Source organism: Stigmatopora nigra, chromosome 19, assembly GCF_051989575.1.
Source record: "Stigmatopora nigra isolate UIUO_SnigA chromosome 19, RoL_Snig_1.1, whole genome shotgun sequence".
Taxonomy (NCBI): domain Eukaryota; kingdom Metazoa; phylum Chordata; class Actinopteri; order Syngnathiformes; family Syngnathidae; genus Stigmatopora; species Stigmatopora nigra.
Window position 1 is genome coordinate 1,269,623 of NC_135526.1, and position 14,947 is coordinate 1,284,569.

At 40.1% G+C, this 14,947-nt stretch overlaps 1 protein-coding gene across 12 annotated transcripts in view; it reads left to right on the forward strand.

The window, feature by feature from the left end:
• LOC144212460 (RNA-binding protein Musashi homolog 2) overlaps positions 1-12,566 on the forward strand; it is a 159,716-nt gene extending 147,150 nt beyond the window's left edge. For 4 of the 12 annotated variants that reach the window (XM_077740338.1, XM_077740341.1, XM_077740337.1 and 1 more), the window contains 3 exons: positions 1,482-1,661; positions 4,225-4,379; positions 7,722-12,566. In XM_077740338.1, coding sequence (XP_077596464.1) covers positions 1,482-1,661; positions 4,225-4,379; positions 7,722-7,772 — 386 coding nt within the window. In that variant the 3' untranslated portion in view covers positions 7,773-12,566. Of the gene's footprint in view, positions 1-1,481; positions 1,662-4,224; positions 4,380-7,013; positions 7,086-7,721 lie in introns of all 12 variants that reach the window. The other 8 variants (XM_077740349.1, XM_077740348.1, XM_077740347.1 and 5 more) reach the window with 3 other exon arrangements.
• The last annotated feature ends 2,381 nt before the right edge of the window (positions 12,567-14,947 follow it).

Here is a 14,947-nt window from a genome sequence, read left to right on the forward strand (position 1 = left end):
TCAAATATTTCCAGCCTCGGTTAAAGTGAGGCCATTGATTCGGTTCCCCCTCATTTGCAAGGCCAATCCATTTTCTCTGACATTTTTTCTAAGTGAACTCAATGTAACGATTGGCTCTCCAGCTTTGTTCAACTTGTCGGGCGACGTACGTGGCAAGCCTGCCCGATTCCGATCACGTCATTTGACGAGTGGACTTTATCACCCCGACCGAGTAGGCAGAGGCGGGTTCTTGGACGTTTGGTCGCCGGTCAAATGGTAACAGAGAGTTTACGGTTAAAACCAGCTCTCAAAATGATATTCATGAGAGACAGTTTAATATCTATGTACTGTTTAATATCTAAGTACTGTTTAATATCTATGTACTGTTTAATATCTAGGTACTGTTTCAGACCTAAGTAGTGTTTCATATCGAAGTACTGTTTAATATCTAAGTACTGTTTGATATCTAGGTACTGTTAATATCTAAGTACTGTTTAATATCTAAGTACTGTTTAATGTCTAAGTACTGTTTGACATCTAAGTACTGTTTAATATCTAAGTACTGTTTAATATCTAAGTACTGTTTGATATCTAAGTACCGTTTGATATCTAAGTACTGTTTGATATCTAAGTACTGTTTGATATCTAAGTACATTTGACTGGCGACCAAAAGACCGGCGACCAAACATCCAGTCAAGGGCAGAGGTGAAGTGGCTCCGAAACGGCTAGGTTAGCTCTTCGGCCGAATCAAAACAGAAATTCCCGTGTTTGGGCCAAGTCCCTCCTGAGTGGATTAAGAACGCTATCTGAAAAGAGGCGTGAGGAGGACGTTTGCTTTAATTGCCCTCTTTCTACCGGCGCCTCGTCTCCGATTAAGAGGACACGCAATAAATGTCAGCGTGACTTACTGGTGAATGACATTTTCTAAACTGTTGATAATCCACCATCTGGGTCCGAGGGGAGCGTTATTAGGAAGGAGGGCGTGTTGGGATGGCGTGGCTCCACGCCGACGTATTTGTATCTCCTTGGCATACACGCCTTATCATCTCTGGCCCGCCGGTCAAAGAGGAGCCATTAAATTAATTATCGATCGGCACGCTTTGTGTTCCTTTCATGGGCGCTTCCTTCGGGTACGTGGACGGAGAATTGTCCCTTTTTTGAAATGAGAATGTATTGACTTGTCTTTTAATGATTGCTCCGTTTCATCTCACTCGGTAATGATTGCGCCAAAACACGCCACGTTGCTCAATTCTGCCCGCAAAAAAGACAGCAACAACAACAACAACAACAAAATATATATATACATAAAAAACACAAAAATAGCCAGAGGAATAATTGCAGAGGCGTTTTGGATGCGGCCGAGCGTGTCGGGGTGGTGAGGGAGGGGGGATTTGATGAAATGCAAGGAGGAACCGCTGGACATTGACTTTGAAATTGCCAGAGTTGGTTTTCCACAATGATAGAGTCCCTCCCCCCTCCCCACCTTTACTGTTATCTCCCAGGCCTCCCCGATTATGGGTTTTACTCTTCGCCCGGTGACCAAAGGGGGGGGCCCTGCTCCTTTGCTGACTATGGCTCCCTGGGTCCCCAGGCGGCTCAGATGCTGCACAGTGAGCATGCCACCTCCGCCTGCAACTCCCCCCTCCAGCACCTACACAGCCCGGATCAGTTTAAGAACCCAGGTTTGTATCTGCGTATCTATATTACCGCACTTTTTTGGGGGCCTTTGCACTTTGATTCATGACATTTTGGCAGATTTTTTTTTTTACCACTTTTTCCTTCCCTTTATTTTTTTGCCTCCCCTGCGCTTGTCGATAAAAAAATGCCACTGAATCCTTATTTTTTTAATGGTTGGGGAAAGTGTCTTGCTGAGAGAATGCATGTTTCCCTCTTTTTCTTTATTTCTTTCTACTGTTTCTTTGCAGCCTGTGCTTGCACACAAGGGCCTGAAAAATGAAAGTGACACTCACCCCTGTATGCATGTAAGCCAAGGGTGTCCAAGGGTTGGTTTGTGGGCTGCTTTAATGTCAACTTGATTTCACGTGGGCAGGACCATTAGAGATATAATATTTTGTTGTTTTTATTAAGGAATGGATTAAAAGAACTGGATATTCCGTTTTTATAGATCTAAAACAGTGTTTATTTTAGCTTTTTTTTATATATTTTTAGATTAGAAAATAAATTTTAGAAAAAAATGACAATTATTGATTTAAAAGGGGGGAAATTTAATATACATCTATACTTTTAATTAGAATTTGAACATAAAACAGAAAGTCGACCAAACGTCCGTTCCACCAAACGTCCGGGGACCAAGTGTCCATCGACCCAACTTCAGATTGAACAATGTTGTGCGTCATTATTGGTCATCACTTGGATCTTTTTAGAAAATCCTGCATAATAATGTTAAATATATATCTGAAGACCAGCTATGTACGTGTAGTACGATTCCCCTAGTGACGTCAAATAACTTAAGCTTCTTACCGTTCTGTTCTGCCGCATTTCATTGTCACTGACAGTGTTGACCTACACCACGACGTCTCTGGAGACTCTTGTAAACTTTCTGTCCCGTTCCTCCGAGTTTGGACCGAGCCGAGGAGGAGAAGGAGGAGAGGGAATAGCGTGTGGCCTTCGTGGGCTAGAGGACGAGTTGAAACCTTCCTTTTAATAAATAGCACGTTGGCCAGCTGCCTCGGGCAGCTGTTGGCATTTACTCCAGCCGTTCAGTACAAAATGGAGCTCAGCAAACGGCAAAAACGCAGCGACGGGCCGCGTAGAGTCAACTCCGCAGATGTGATGGGACTTCTAATCCTGTCCTCCTTCACATAATACAGAACAGGCATTATCAGAGCATCTTTTTTTTGCTCCCGGTAGACCTTTTTAAGGCGCGTCAACTATTCTCTCAACTGCATATTACCTCCACTATGTCAAATATATATATATATTTAAACTCGTTGGGATATGCGGCAGATTTTTGAGTTGGTAAGGGCAAAGAAAGACTTTTTTAATAGGGAGTAATGTCGTTTGTGTGTTTTAAAAAAAAAGGAAAATGAAGAAATAATCAGTACTACTTTCATGGAATGAAGTTAAAATGATTGTTTTGACATTTTCTGCTTTTAATACTTGCATGTTCTAACCTGCATGAGAACTATGGAATGACTTTGTGGATTTTTTTGGGGTTGTACATGTAAAATATTGACTGTTTTAGGTTTGATATTCACTCAGTGAGTATTCCATTAGAGTACTAATTCATATTCTTGAATAGATAGTGTGGTATATGTTTTTATTTTCAATAAGAGTGCATTATATATAATAATAATGATGATGAGTACTGTTTGCCGTGTACAAAGAAGGTGCAATCTTTGCATGACTAATATGTATTAACAATCTAAAATGGCGTGTTTGCAGACAAGATAAGAGCATTTGCTGTTCTAGCCTTTTATACAGTTAATCAGAAGCAATTTGTAGTAAAATGTGTATTTATGGAATGTTGCTTGCACAGAAAATAGAGATTTAACATCACCATCATATCCTATAGATTCAATAGTGCTACTAAACATGAGATTTTCTATTTGTTTTTTGGTGATAACAGCTTTTTTCCCCATCTAAGAATAAGGGCCAGACAAAAGGGCATGCGAGAGTCGGCAGTAGAGGATATCACAGTTTTTTTTATCAGTTGTCAGCCTTCAATATTCGCCTGAAATGTGGGAAAGATGTTTCATTAGTCTGACATGCTTTTACTGGCAGGGCAAAGGTTGCAAGTCATGCATAGTCTTTCTATTTTATTATTTTTTTTGTCTCTGAGCCGGGACCCTCAAACGAATGCTTTTATTCGTATTTCCCCCGAGGCTTTTCCATCTCTTGTCTAGCACGTTTTTTTACGGCCATGTTACGAGTGGACGCGCTGCTTAAAGTGCTTTAGGAAGTCAAATGCTCGCGTTTTTTGTCAAAAGTGGGGACAAATATCCTTGTATTCCTTCTCATGGTGCATGTTAGCATTTACACGGCAACCATATGTGGAGTTGCAAAGCATGCTGGGAGTATTACGAGTCGTCTGCTTGCTTTGTGTTGTGCATGAATGCTACCAACAACACAGCATGAGTATCATACTGGATTCTTTCTCCCTTCTTTTGAAATGAATCTAGTCATGAACGATTTTTAGCGGAACGGAAAGTCAGAGAGTTTTTGTGTTGTTGTCCTGAGGCGTATCACCACAGCTGTTTTGCTCCACCTTGTGTTTGCGTACAGGCGCCAACCCGTCGAGGCCCCCGGCTTTCCACGGCGCCAACAGTCCGGGCCCCGTGGCTGACCTTTACGGGCCCGGCAGCCAAGATTCGGCGGTGGGCAACTACATCAGCACCGCCAGTCCTCAACCCGGATCTGGCTTCGGACCCAGCATCGCCGTGAGTACACAGCGTTGGCACTTGTTTGTCTTATTGAGGAAAAATAATATGAAGTAACTTTATTGCGCAATTTTTGAGAGGGCCTAAGAAGCCAAAATCAAAGCATCACTAGATTTCTGACCTTTGTGACCTTTGACTTCGTCACCTGGCCTGCAAATTTGAGATTTGTAAACTAGGTCATCTGTAATCTAGTTAACCCTTTGAATATATTTTTATCAATAGAAGCCATATTTACACATCAAAATAGATGAAACCTGCTTTAAAAAATAAAAAAACCTTGCCTGAAAATGTCAAAATAATATTTTTTTTAAAAACTACAAACCATTTCCATAAAAAGAAAGAATTACTAAAAATAAAAACTCTAAAAATCTACTGTAGATGCCCATTAAAACCTAACATAAAAACTAAAAAAAAACAAAATCATGAAAAATTCTATTACGCGTCGATAAATTTTCCATCTTTTTCCATCTGCGATTGACTTAATTTCATTTTTTTTACTTAATTCCACCCCGACAATAATTAAGTAGCCTTTGTGCACAACGGGGAAAAGCTAATTTTAACTTTGCCAGTTATTTGCGTCCAATGCTTCTGTTTATTTCCCACAGCAGTGGCAGCAATTACCTCTCTTCGCCCTGCGTCACCTTCCTTTGCAGTAAAAAAAAAATGGACGCTATTTTTAGCAACCCAGCTGTCCTTACACTCGGGTTCATCTCAGTCGGCATTACCGTATCGCTGACCTGTTAACTCGTAAATATAAGAACGATCCCGTTTCAGCCAGAGTTTAAAAAAAAGGCCCTTTTAAGTTATTGACTCGATCCTATTGAGTTCCGCCCCCTGTTAAACTCTTGTACAAACCTGGCAGTCCATGCCAACTCTTTGTTTGCTTGGCGCTTCCCTTCTCTTGGACCTGGCTGAATATTTCATGTGGGTTTTACGGCCTTAGAACGGTGACGCGTGGCGGAGCTGCTGGACTGGCACTGGTGCTTGTTGGGGCATGTTTTTAATAGTTCTACACAATTAAACGGAGAAGAGGCTATGCAAATAACACCTGCTTTGCGGGAGAATAAAAGGTGATTAGCATAAGGCTTGAAGTGGGATAATGAAGAGCCCATTAGTACTGCAGGACTACAGAGTCAAGCAACTTTTATAGTACACCCCATTAAACGCAGGCACGCTAAGTGCTGCTGGAACTCATGCACCCATTGGATGCCTTGATAACCAACAAATGGTGTCGCTGTGCATCCAGCTTACCAGAAAAAATAGGAATAGTATGTATTTTCTCACATATAAGCATTACCTTTTAAAATTGACTTCAAATCGTTGAATTTTACCATTTTTATCGTATGAGACGACCAATTTTAAGGTCTGTATTGATGGTTTTAACAGGGGAGCACAAATATGTTACCTATTTTTTTACAAATACAGCTTACATGCAAGAAAATACTGTACATATTTGGTTACTGTGTTCAATCTGTGGGTCGTGGGCCAACTCTGTCCCTCAATAGTTTCTAGGTATAATTCCTTAATCCAAATTTGACCCAATTTGACTTGCATCCCAACTCCTGATTGGCTAAGACTAGTAACTTGAAATGACTCACAAACTCACACTTATTGCACACAGAATTTTTCGACAACTTTTGACTTATTTATATTTCCCTACGAATATCCTTAGGTTAAAATCCTCCTCCAAAATATGGCGCCTTCCAGCATTTCTATGTCGTGAACCCCCCGATTTGAGCCTTCCGTCAGATCGTTCCAATCCGGCAGCGTTATTAAATCATCTCGTCACAATCGGGCGGCAAAGCAGAACGCCGACGGGCCCTCGTCGTCGGCGGCGGCGGCGGCGTCTCGCTCGGCTGCTTTGGTTAATCCCTTTAGCCACTATCAAAATAGCGTCTGCGAAGAAGCCGTAATGATTTCAACTGTTTTTATATGCGAGACAATTAGAACGCAATTAGTAGATTGAGGCGATAAGAGCGGCTAATCACAGCCCAAAGGCCCGCCGACGCCGTTCCTTTCTTTTTCTTTTGCCTGTGATTTCCACCAACCTGTCAGTAACCACTCTGACGCCAGCCTGATTAGCCGAACGCCGCCATCATCTCGTTCTGGGATTTTTTGGCATCTGCATCTTAACACTTTGTGTGTTTTATGTGTGTGTGGAGAGTTTGCATAATGTATGCACTGTTTTTGATCACGGTGTTAATGTAACGTGCTTTGTTTGAGTGCTTTTAGTAGCCAAGTAACATGAAAAATGCAGGGTGTTCTCAAAAAAAGGCTTTGTATTGTCTAATAATAACATGAGCTGGAAAGATGGATTTGGGTAAAAAGTTCAGTAAGCGAGGATTTGTGTCATTTTTTATTGAAAAGGCAGATAGCAGTCTTCACGTTGAAGTGGAGTAAATATCAATTTGGGGACTTTTAAACTAGTTAATCAGTCAATATTTTATGTCATAGGTTTATGAAATTTGTGTAGTATGATAAAGTGCAAGGCCATTTTTTTTGGGATCACCCTGTATATTAAGTAGCTGATGTTAGTTTCCAATTGAGTTGAAGCCTGGTAGTTGTTAAAAGATGATACTCACTTTTGTTTCCTTGAAATGCATACTGACCACGGTACTAACTGTACACTTTTAGGGCCCCTTGATTGCCACAGCTTTTACAAATGGATACCATTGAACAGGTGGCCCGCTTGCTATCTCATCAGAGGTATTGCATTTTATTTACTGTGCATTTCATCCATCTTCTATTGACTTTGTGTCCATCACATCCATCCTTTCTGTGTGTAGCCCAAAAATAGCCTCGGGAGGACCCAGATTTAAACTTCAGTTCAACTTTAGACATTTATTATTATTTTTAAACCTCTCATATCGATTTTAATAACAACTCCAGTTTGGGAATCACCATATTTTTAATGCAATGACCTACACATGTCCACGAAACGTCCCCTTATGCGATGCCATGCCCCCTTTGTGCAGTGAAATGTAATCATTTTCCACCTAATGTCAACATTTCAGCATATTTTCATAACGTCGTCATGCTTAGATCTGGTTTTCGTGTACCGATAACGTTGATATCGTGATTGACGTACTAACCCAGTTATCGTCTTGGCCCGATTGCGACCATTTACGAGAAAGACATTTCCCGATCTGTGCTTTTCAAGGACATAGCCCCATCTCACCTCCATGACTAAAATAGACTCTGGAAGAATATGAAAAATGTATATACTAAACGTCTTGTCTTGGTGTGTCACAACCCGTCACGCATGTCATGCCGCTTCCTTTTGTGTTTGGCAACCTTCAAAAAACACAAATCGACCCACATTCTAATGGAATCTGTGTACAGGTGGCGCTACTGAGGCACAACGGACAGGCTCAAAAAGCCGGCAAGTGGTAACCACGAGAAGAAGAATGAAAGAAACTGTCGAGTCATCTCGGAAAAAAAAACGACGACTGCTGTACTATATTCCAAACCTCTTATAACGACGGCGTCTGGTTTGGTTTTGATGTTTGGCATCTCTTTTCACCCGCCTCTTTTCTTTCCTGTGCTTTGGTTGCTCTGTCAGTTTAGTTTCACACGACTTTGGTGTCATTTCTGTGTGTTCCCCCCACTACAGCCTCCTAAAAACCTCCCCGCCCTTTAAACTACGGGCGACACGGCAAAAAAACAACAACAACAAAAAGAAAGCAGCCCGTAATGTCTTCGTTTTTGGTAGCTTGGAGGAAAAACGAAGTATTTGGGCTTAACATATCCACACACCCACCCACACACACACATATACGTTTGCAGAAAGCAAGAAAAATTGCTGTGCAGGTTTTTAAAGGAAAAAAAATCAATTTTATGGCAAATCGGATACGAGGGTATCAAAGTAATAATAAATTTTAGTAGCGCTTTTAATTTCTCGTGACGTCTCATTGTTAACCATGATAACCTATTTTTGGGCAATACAAAGAGGACTTCAATATTTTTATGGTCCTTTTTTTTATAAGTGTTGTTTTTTGTTGTTTAGAAATATACAAATATGATATAAATATATATATATATATATATGCTATAACAAATTTCATATAACAACATTGTGAATTGAAACTTGCGGAGAGAAAAAAAAAAGAAATGTAGCTGTAAATATTATTCACGTCACTGCATATAACCCACTCAGTGAGCGAATAGCATATTTTTGTGATGGTGTGTCAAAGAACATGTTATAGTGTGTGTGAATAGAAGTAAAACACTTTGGATTCGGATTTGGATCCGGATTCGATTCGGATTTGGATTCGGGTTTGGATTTGGATTCGGATCTGGATTCGGATTTGGATTCGATTCGGATTCTGATGATACTTTTTACCCTGCTGAAAAACCGTAACAGCCCGAGACCAACACGCACTCTGTAAATAGTCAAAACTAAATCGTATACAAAGTACCAAACCAGCAAAACCCAGCGTCACGTTTTATGGAATTTCAACAAAAAAACACAAAAAAACAACAAAGAAAAATAACATTAAAAGTATACAAATTGGTATCTTTTATGAAGCTGTTAAGACAAGATGAAGGAAGAAAAAAAACACAAAAAAAGTTGATTTAAATCCAAAGCACACTGTACTTTTCGATTGCATTTTTGTGCATATACGCAAACACTTTTCTACTCTTCTCAATTTTTTCCTCCTTTTTTGTTTTGTTTCATCCTGCTAATTCCCAAATTCGTTTTTGGGACAAAAAAAAAACAATGTACTTGTTCAGAATTTTTAATTATTATTTGTTTTGTTTTTTGTGGCATACCTCAGCCTATTGAATTCTGTTGTGGAATCAATGGCAGGTTTTTAATTTATTCTCACGTCAATGAATACACTGAATGGATTGAAAATGAGTTATTTGAAGGAAAACGACAAAATCTTTGCACTGTGAGTAGAGTAAAGTACAGGCCATTTCCTATTTGCACATGTAAATGTTGGCTTTTTCTCAAAAGCGGCCTTTGTGCTTTGGGATTTAGTGTGCAGGATTTTTTGGATTCTTGTATTTGAAACTAGACAAAAAATACCAGTTGACATATTCGACCTCTGTTTTACTTTTATTGGACCCATGACTCATTTGAAGGTATTTATTCGGGGTCGTACACTGAATTATTCGCCGTAGCAAGCCGCAAAAAAATCCGGCTAATAACAACGATATCGTCATTTTTTGACTGCTTTTTTTTGTTTATATTTCGTCCTCTTTTGTTAAAAAAAATATGAATATTTCCTTCCACCCGCTTGCATCTCCAAGCAACCAGGTAAAGAAATATGCTGGATACTTAAAAAAAAAGGGTATGGAAGTTGTGATGCCGTAATAATTCCGAAAAAAAACTTGTAATGTTCACCTGTAAAAAAACAAAAAATACAAAAGTACCCCCCTCCAAAAAAAAACTTTAAAAAAGAAAAACAAAACAAAAAAAAGAGAAAAGAAGCTTCTTTGCTGATTTCCAGTTGAATTTTGTTGTGGTTTCTATATGACTAATAATTGTACTCTACTATTAAAATGTATTGTGCATCTCTTGCTTTTTCTCTCTTTCCATCCTCCGAAGATCTTTTGGTTTCTCCTTCATGTATTTCATGGGTGTGTAAAGAAATATCTTGTAAACACAGTGCTGTCTTTGCTCCCCGTCTAGTGCTTCATTGTTGTTCTTTCTCCTTCTGCTCTACCTCTCCTCCAAGTACAAGTAGATGTTTTGTAGTCCTCATTAATATGCTAGATGTAGTGGACTGTAGTAGACCGTAGCAGACCAGTGGAGACACGTATACACACACAAATACACAAATACACACACACACACACACACAGGCCAGACTATTTTCTAGGTGACCATGGTTAGTCTGGCACCTTCAACCTTGGACCTTTTTTTCCGTTGTTCTTCTCGCTCCCTTTCTTCCGCCGGCGTCGCACCCTCCGTGGCGTGGCGGGCGCTTTTCGGCAAACCAAAGCTCTCGTGTGAACGCCAGAACGAGAGGGAAAAAAAAAAACGCTTGCTGGGAGGTGGAAAGTGGACATTTGGCTATCTATTCTTCACCCTTGAATGTTTTTAAAGGGGTGTGCCATACTACCTTAAATGCTAATGCTAGATATGCAAAAGCTTCTTTTCTTCACTTTGTCGGAGACATTGCAAACGTTCAAGTGGAAAGGCTGTTTTTTGATTCTAATGCAGAGATTTGGAAAGGAATTGGAAGATGAAATCTTGTTGTTGAAGAGTGTTTGACCATTGAAGCTTTTTGAAAAGGTTTTTAGCGGCTTTTTAGGTCAAGGCGAATAGAAAATTGTTGTACCGTAATTCCTCAAATAGCGACGGCGGGGTGTCCGATTTTGGAGAGACGGACGGACGTTTAAGTATTTGAAAGGCCACTGATGGAAAAGGCTTTGTATTTTTTCTTCTTTTTTGCTTTCACACTTAGAAAATTGTCTGTCTAAAAGATGGTGGTGTTGATTGACTTTAAGCTTTTCCATCCGATCGATCGGAATCGTTGCCCAACCGATCGATCTGGATCAACGTGGCCGTGCCCACGTTTAGCCACTTCCACTCCATTTGAACCTCTGTCCAAATTCCAAGCTCAATTCCCCACTTTTTATTGGCCTGCAGCAATTGATGATTATATAATTGAACATGCAAGAAGCTTAAATTCAGCCTACGTTCTGTCGAACTTCTCTGTTTTAACACTAGACAGGCTTGGGTTGATTTACTTAGAAGACGATAAATTGAAAACCCCTAATTTCAACTCTCTTTCTAATAATTGAAAACACAGAGTTCCCCCAAATTTCTTTCCTCTTTTTAACAATTGAAAACATGTTTTCCTCCCTAATTTCAATCTTCTTTTTAACAATTGAAAACATATTTTCCCCAAAATTTCAATTCCTCCTCACAATTTCAACCCTCTTTTTACCAAATGCCACTAAAAGCATATTTATTTTCCAGACGAAAGCCGTTATTTGAGGAAACACAATTCAACAAATAAACACCCGTCAAAACCTCAAGACAGCCAAAGACGAAACCCCTCGACCGCCAAATTACCGCAATGTCCAACATTTAACGTGGTTCGAACGATTTGACACCGAGTAAAGTCAAGACATGTCAAGCTTTTTTATGCTATTTAGCCTTCTATCCAACAGGGTAAAAGAAAGTGTTCCTTGGCGCTAGTCTAGTTTTGACGTAGTCTCGTAGTAAAGCCACCCGAAGCCAACAAAAACTTGAACTTTTCCTCGCCGACGATGGCCTCCGTAGTACTATAGTCATGCAGTAGCTTGGACTTTAAGGTAGCATGGCTCTGTGCTTCTCATTTCATTTGACGGCAAACTGACGGCGCTTTGATGAATGTTACGCATTTTAGTCGACTTGGCTTCTCTGTTCGGGGAGAGGAGAGGGGGACTTGGTTTAAGAAAAAAAAACAAGAAAATCTTTAACAAAAAAAAAAACAAGACGTCCACCTGGTAGGTGTTGACCTTTGTGTACTACCGTATCCATCGAAACTTGAATCTGGAGGCAAGTGCTAGGCAATGGCCACTGTTCACTTATCTCACAACTACTTTTCTCTCATCTTGAATGTTCTCCATCTTGAATTGGACTCTCATAGTGATGGCGAAGTTTAGACTTGTCTATTTTTTTTGTTTTCACGCTGTCAACATAGAAGATAGCGGCAAAGAAATGCGTTTCTAGAGCCAATTTCCAGCGGGGGAAAAAAACATCACCACCTCCCATGCAATAGACATCTAGAAGCGTGTCTTTGTTAGAAAGGAGACGTCTGACGTAGTAAAAGCCACCGTTCCCTTGTTAGTCCACCCCAGGTGCATTGTGGGACGTATGTCTCACATGGCTCTCGGGCCATTCCTAACACTTGCCCCCCTTTTTTCGTTTTTTATTCCGTTCAACCGACTTTTTATGGCGAGAGACGGACCGACAGACTCGACCGACCTGATCTGAAAGCATCTTTCAGGTTACCATATAGGCTTTCACAAGCCCTGTTGTAAAATATATGGAAAATAATAACGGATGGATGGATGGGGGTCTCTCACATATCAAATGTGGAAAGTCTAATTTTATATTTGTATTTTCGAATAATAATATTGACCAAAAAAAAAAGTTGTCTGTGAAAGGTTTCCATCCTCTACTGTGGTCCAGAAATTGATGTGTCTGTCTGGAAAATAAATACAATAAACTGAATTGTTATATGACTTGTTTGAGGTTTTTTATGGATGCACTTTAGTCGCCACTTATCTGATCGTAAATACCCTTTAACGTGTTTTTTTTGTGTGTGTGACAAATAATGTTGGGTATCGAGCTCGCGCACATGACGTCAATTCACATTTAAGTAGCAATGAAAGGCACTATGTAAATCGACAAGTTATGGTTATTACTGCAGTGGTAAATGGTGCTGATGCTGCGTAGTTCTGCTTCCCCCTAGTGGCTGTTCTTGGGACTGAGTAGATGTAAAAAGAAGCCAATCAAGGACTATTTTTCCTCTCATCAGCATCAATATTTTGAGGCTGACTGACTCCATGGAATTAAGAGAAAGATGCCAAATAAAGGTTGAAATTGACCCATTTTATTTTTGAAGTTTTACATCATGACTTACATTGCATTCTCTCTCATTTCAAGGCACTACATCAACTTACAAAGATGCTAACTCCATCTGTCATCCTGACAAGGCGATCGATGGGCCCAACTCCCGAGTCGCACAGCCAGTAGTCATCGGTTCTTTCCGGACCCCCTGGAGTCCACAACAAAGTATCGTGAAGCAACAACAACAAAAACTAGTGGCACTGTTGCATGGTAATTATAAATTCGAGGTGAGGAGCTTCTTTAAATAGCCAAATACAATCGTGACCGGACGTTTGGTCGCCGGTCAAAGGTACTTAGATATCAAACAGTACTTAGATATTAAACAGTACTTAGATATTAAACAGTACTTAGATATCAAACAGTACTTAGATATCAAACAGTACTTAGATATTAAACAGTATTTAGATATTAAACAGTACTTAGGTATTAAACTTCTCTCCTATTTATTTAACTCTCTCATGAATATAATTTCGAGAGCTGCTTTCAACAGTACACACTCTGTCACCATTTGACCGGCGACCAAACGTCCGAGCACCCATAAAATTTGCGACACACTTCAATGTGAGTTTTCACGAACCAAAACAACAGCATCAAATCCTTTGCTAATTATCATTTCTGACCCTTTAACCCTAACTCCCGGACTTCCATCTCCGTCAATGGCGAATATGTCAAACACCCTCAAGGGGATGCTTTGGCAATGCATATTTATGACCGCCAGAGTTATTAACGTTAATTAAAAGCTGCTCCGAGACGCTGGCGTGCCTAATTGGCGATTACAGCTATGGATAAAAATGACAGCTATTTGTATAAGACATTATTATAATGTAAAAAAAAAAAAAAAAAAACATTCACCACGCGTCCACACAAGACCACCATTGTAAAAGCTTGCCGTAAAATGAGCAATGTTGAATCCTCGGGCCAAATTATCTCCCCCGGCAGAAATGTAATGGTTTCTCCTCATTGGCAGCGTAACATTTTTTTGACAGGCGTGTGTTTGCGTGGAGATGAGGCACTCAGGTGGTGGCGGCCTCCCAGAATGCACCTCTAATATGGAGGCTGGCATGCAAATTGACGTGACATTGACGGGCGCTCTCTCACGCGGGCACTCCGTTGGCTAATAATTGCTGATTAAAAACCACTTTAGAGTCCATGACAACTCCAATGTGCATTAACCACATGACCTTGTGCCAATAGGGAGAGTTTCACCGAGGCGCCACTCAAAAAAAGAGGAAAGTAGAGGTAAACAAATGGGATTCGTTTGTTTAGAAAACTCCAGAAAGTGAGCCGTAATAGAACATTTGACACTTTGCATTACAGTCTATTACTTCAAGTGATTTGAAACAATGAATGCTAATTCTTAGCCAGTCTATGGTGTTTCCCATTGTATGATAGCGTTAAGATACCTGTTTATTTTTTCTATATAGTTTGACATGTAGGAACGTTCTGTTGAGTTTTTATCAACATATATCTTTTCTAAAAAGTTTCAAATTTTAAATGGCTAATATAAACACAAGATGTCACTTTTCAGTATTAGGAATTGATATGAATATCTTTTATTATTTTTGATGTGACTAGACTCTCAAAGTAAAAAGGCCCAGCGAATCTGGTGACCTTGCCGCACGCATGGTTGAAGCTGGTGTCACTTCATATCAAATTAAAGGTCATTTGTGTGAGCTATCAGGTCATTTGTCACAATATGTGCTGGTGTAAAGTACAGTGGCCAAGCAATCTCATTTCTCCAGCGAGGATACGCTCAAGGTCAACTGTGACATCAGTCCACAGCGCTAATTCACCTCTACGACGGCGACACGGTAACGAACACGGCGTGCTTTGCCGCATATTGTTTCTTTTCTTTCCATTTTTTTAAAGTGCTTCTCATATCTCCCCTTTCATGGTTTGTGTGTTTGTACGCATTTGTGACAACATGAGCTTATCAGTCCACGTAGCGTGGCGCAAAACAATTTGCTCATGTTTGTCCAATGACGGTGCTCTC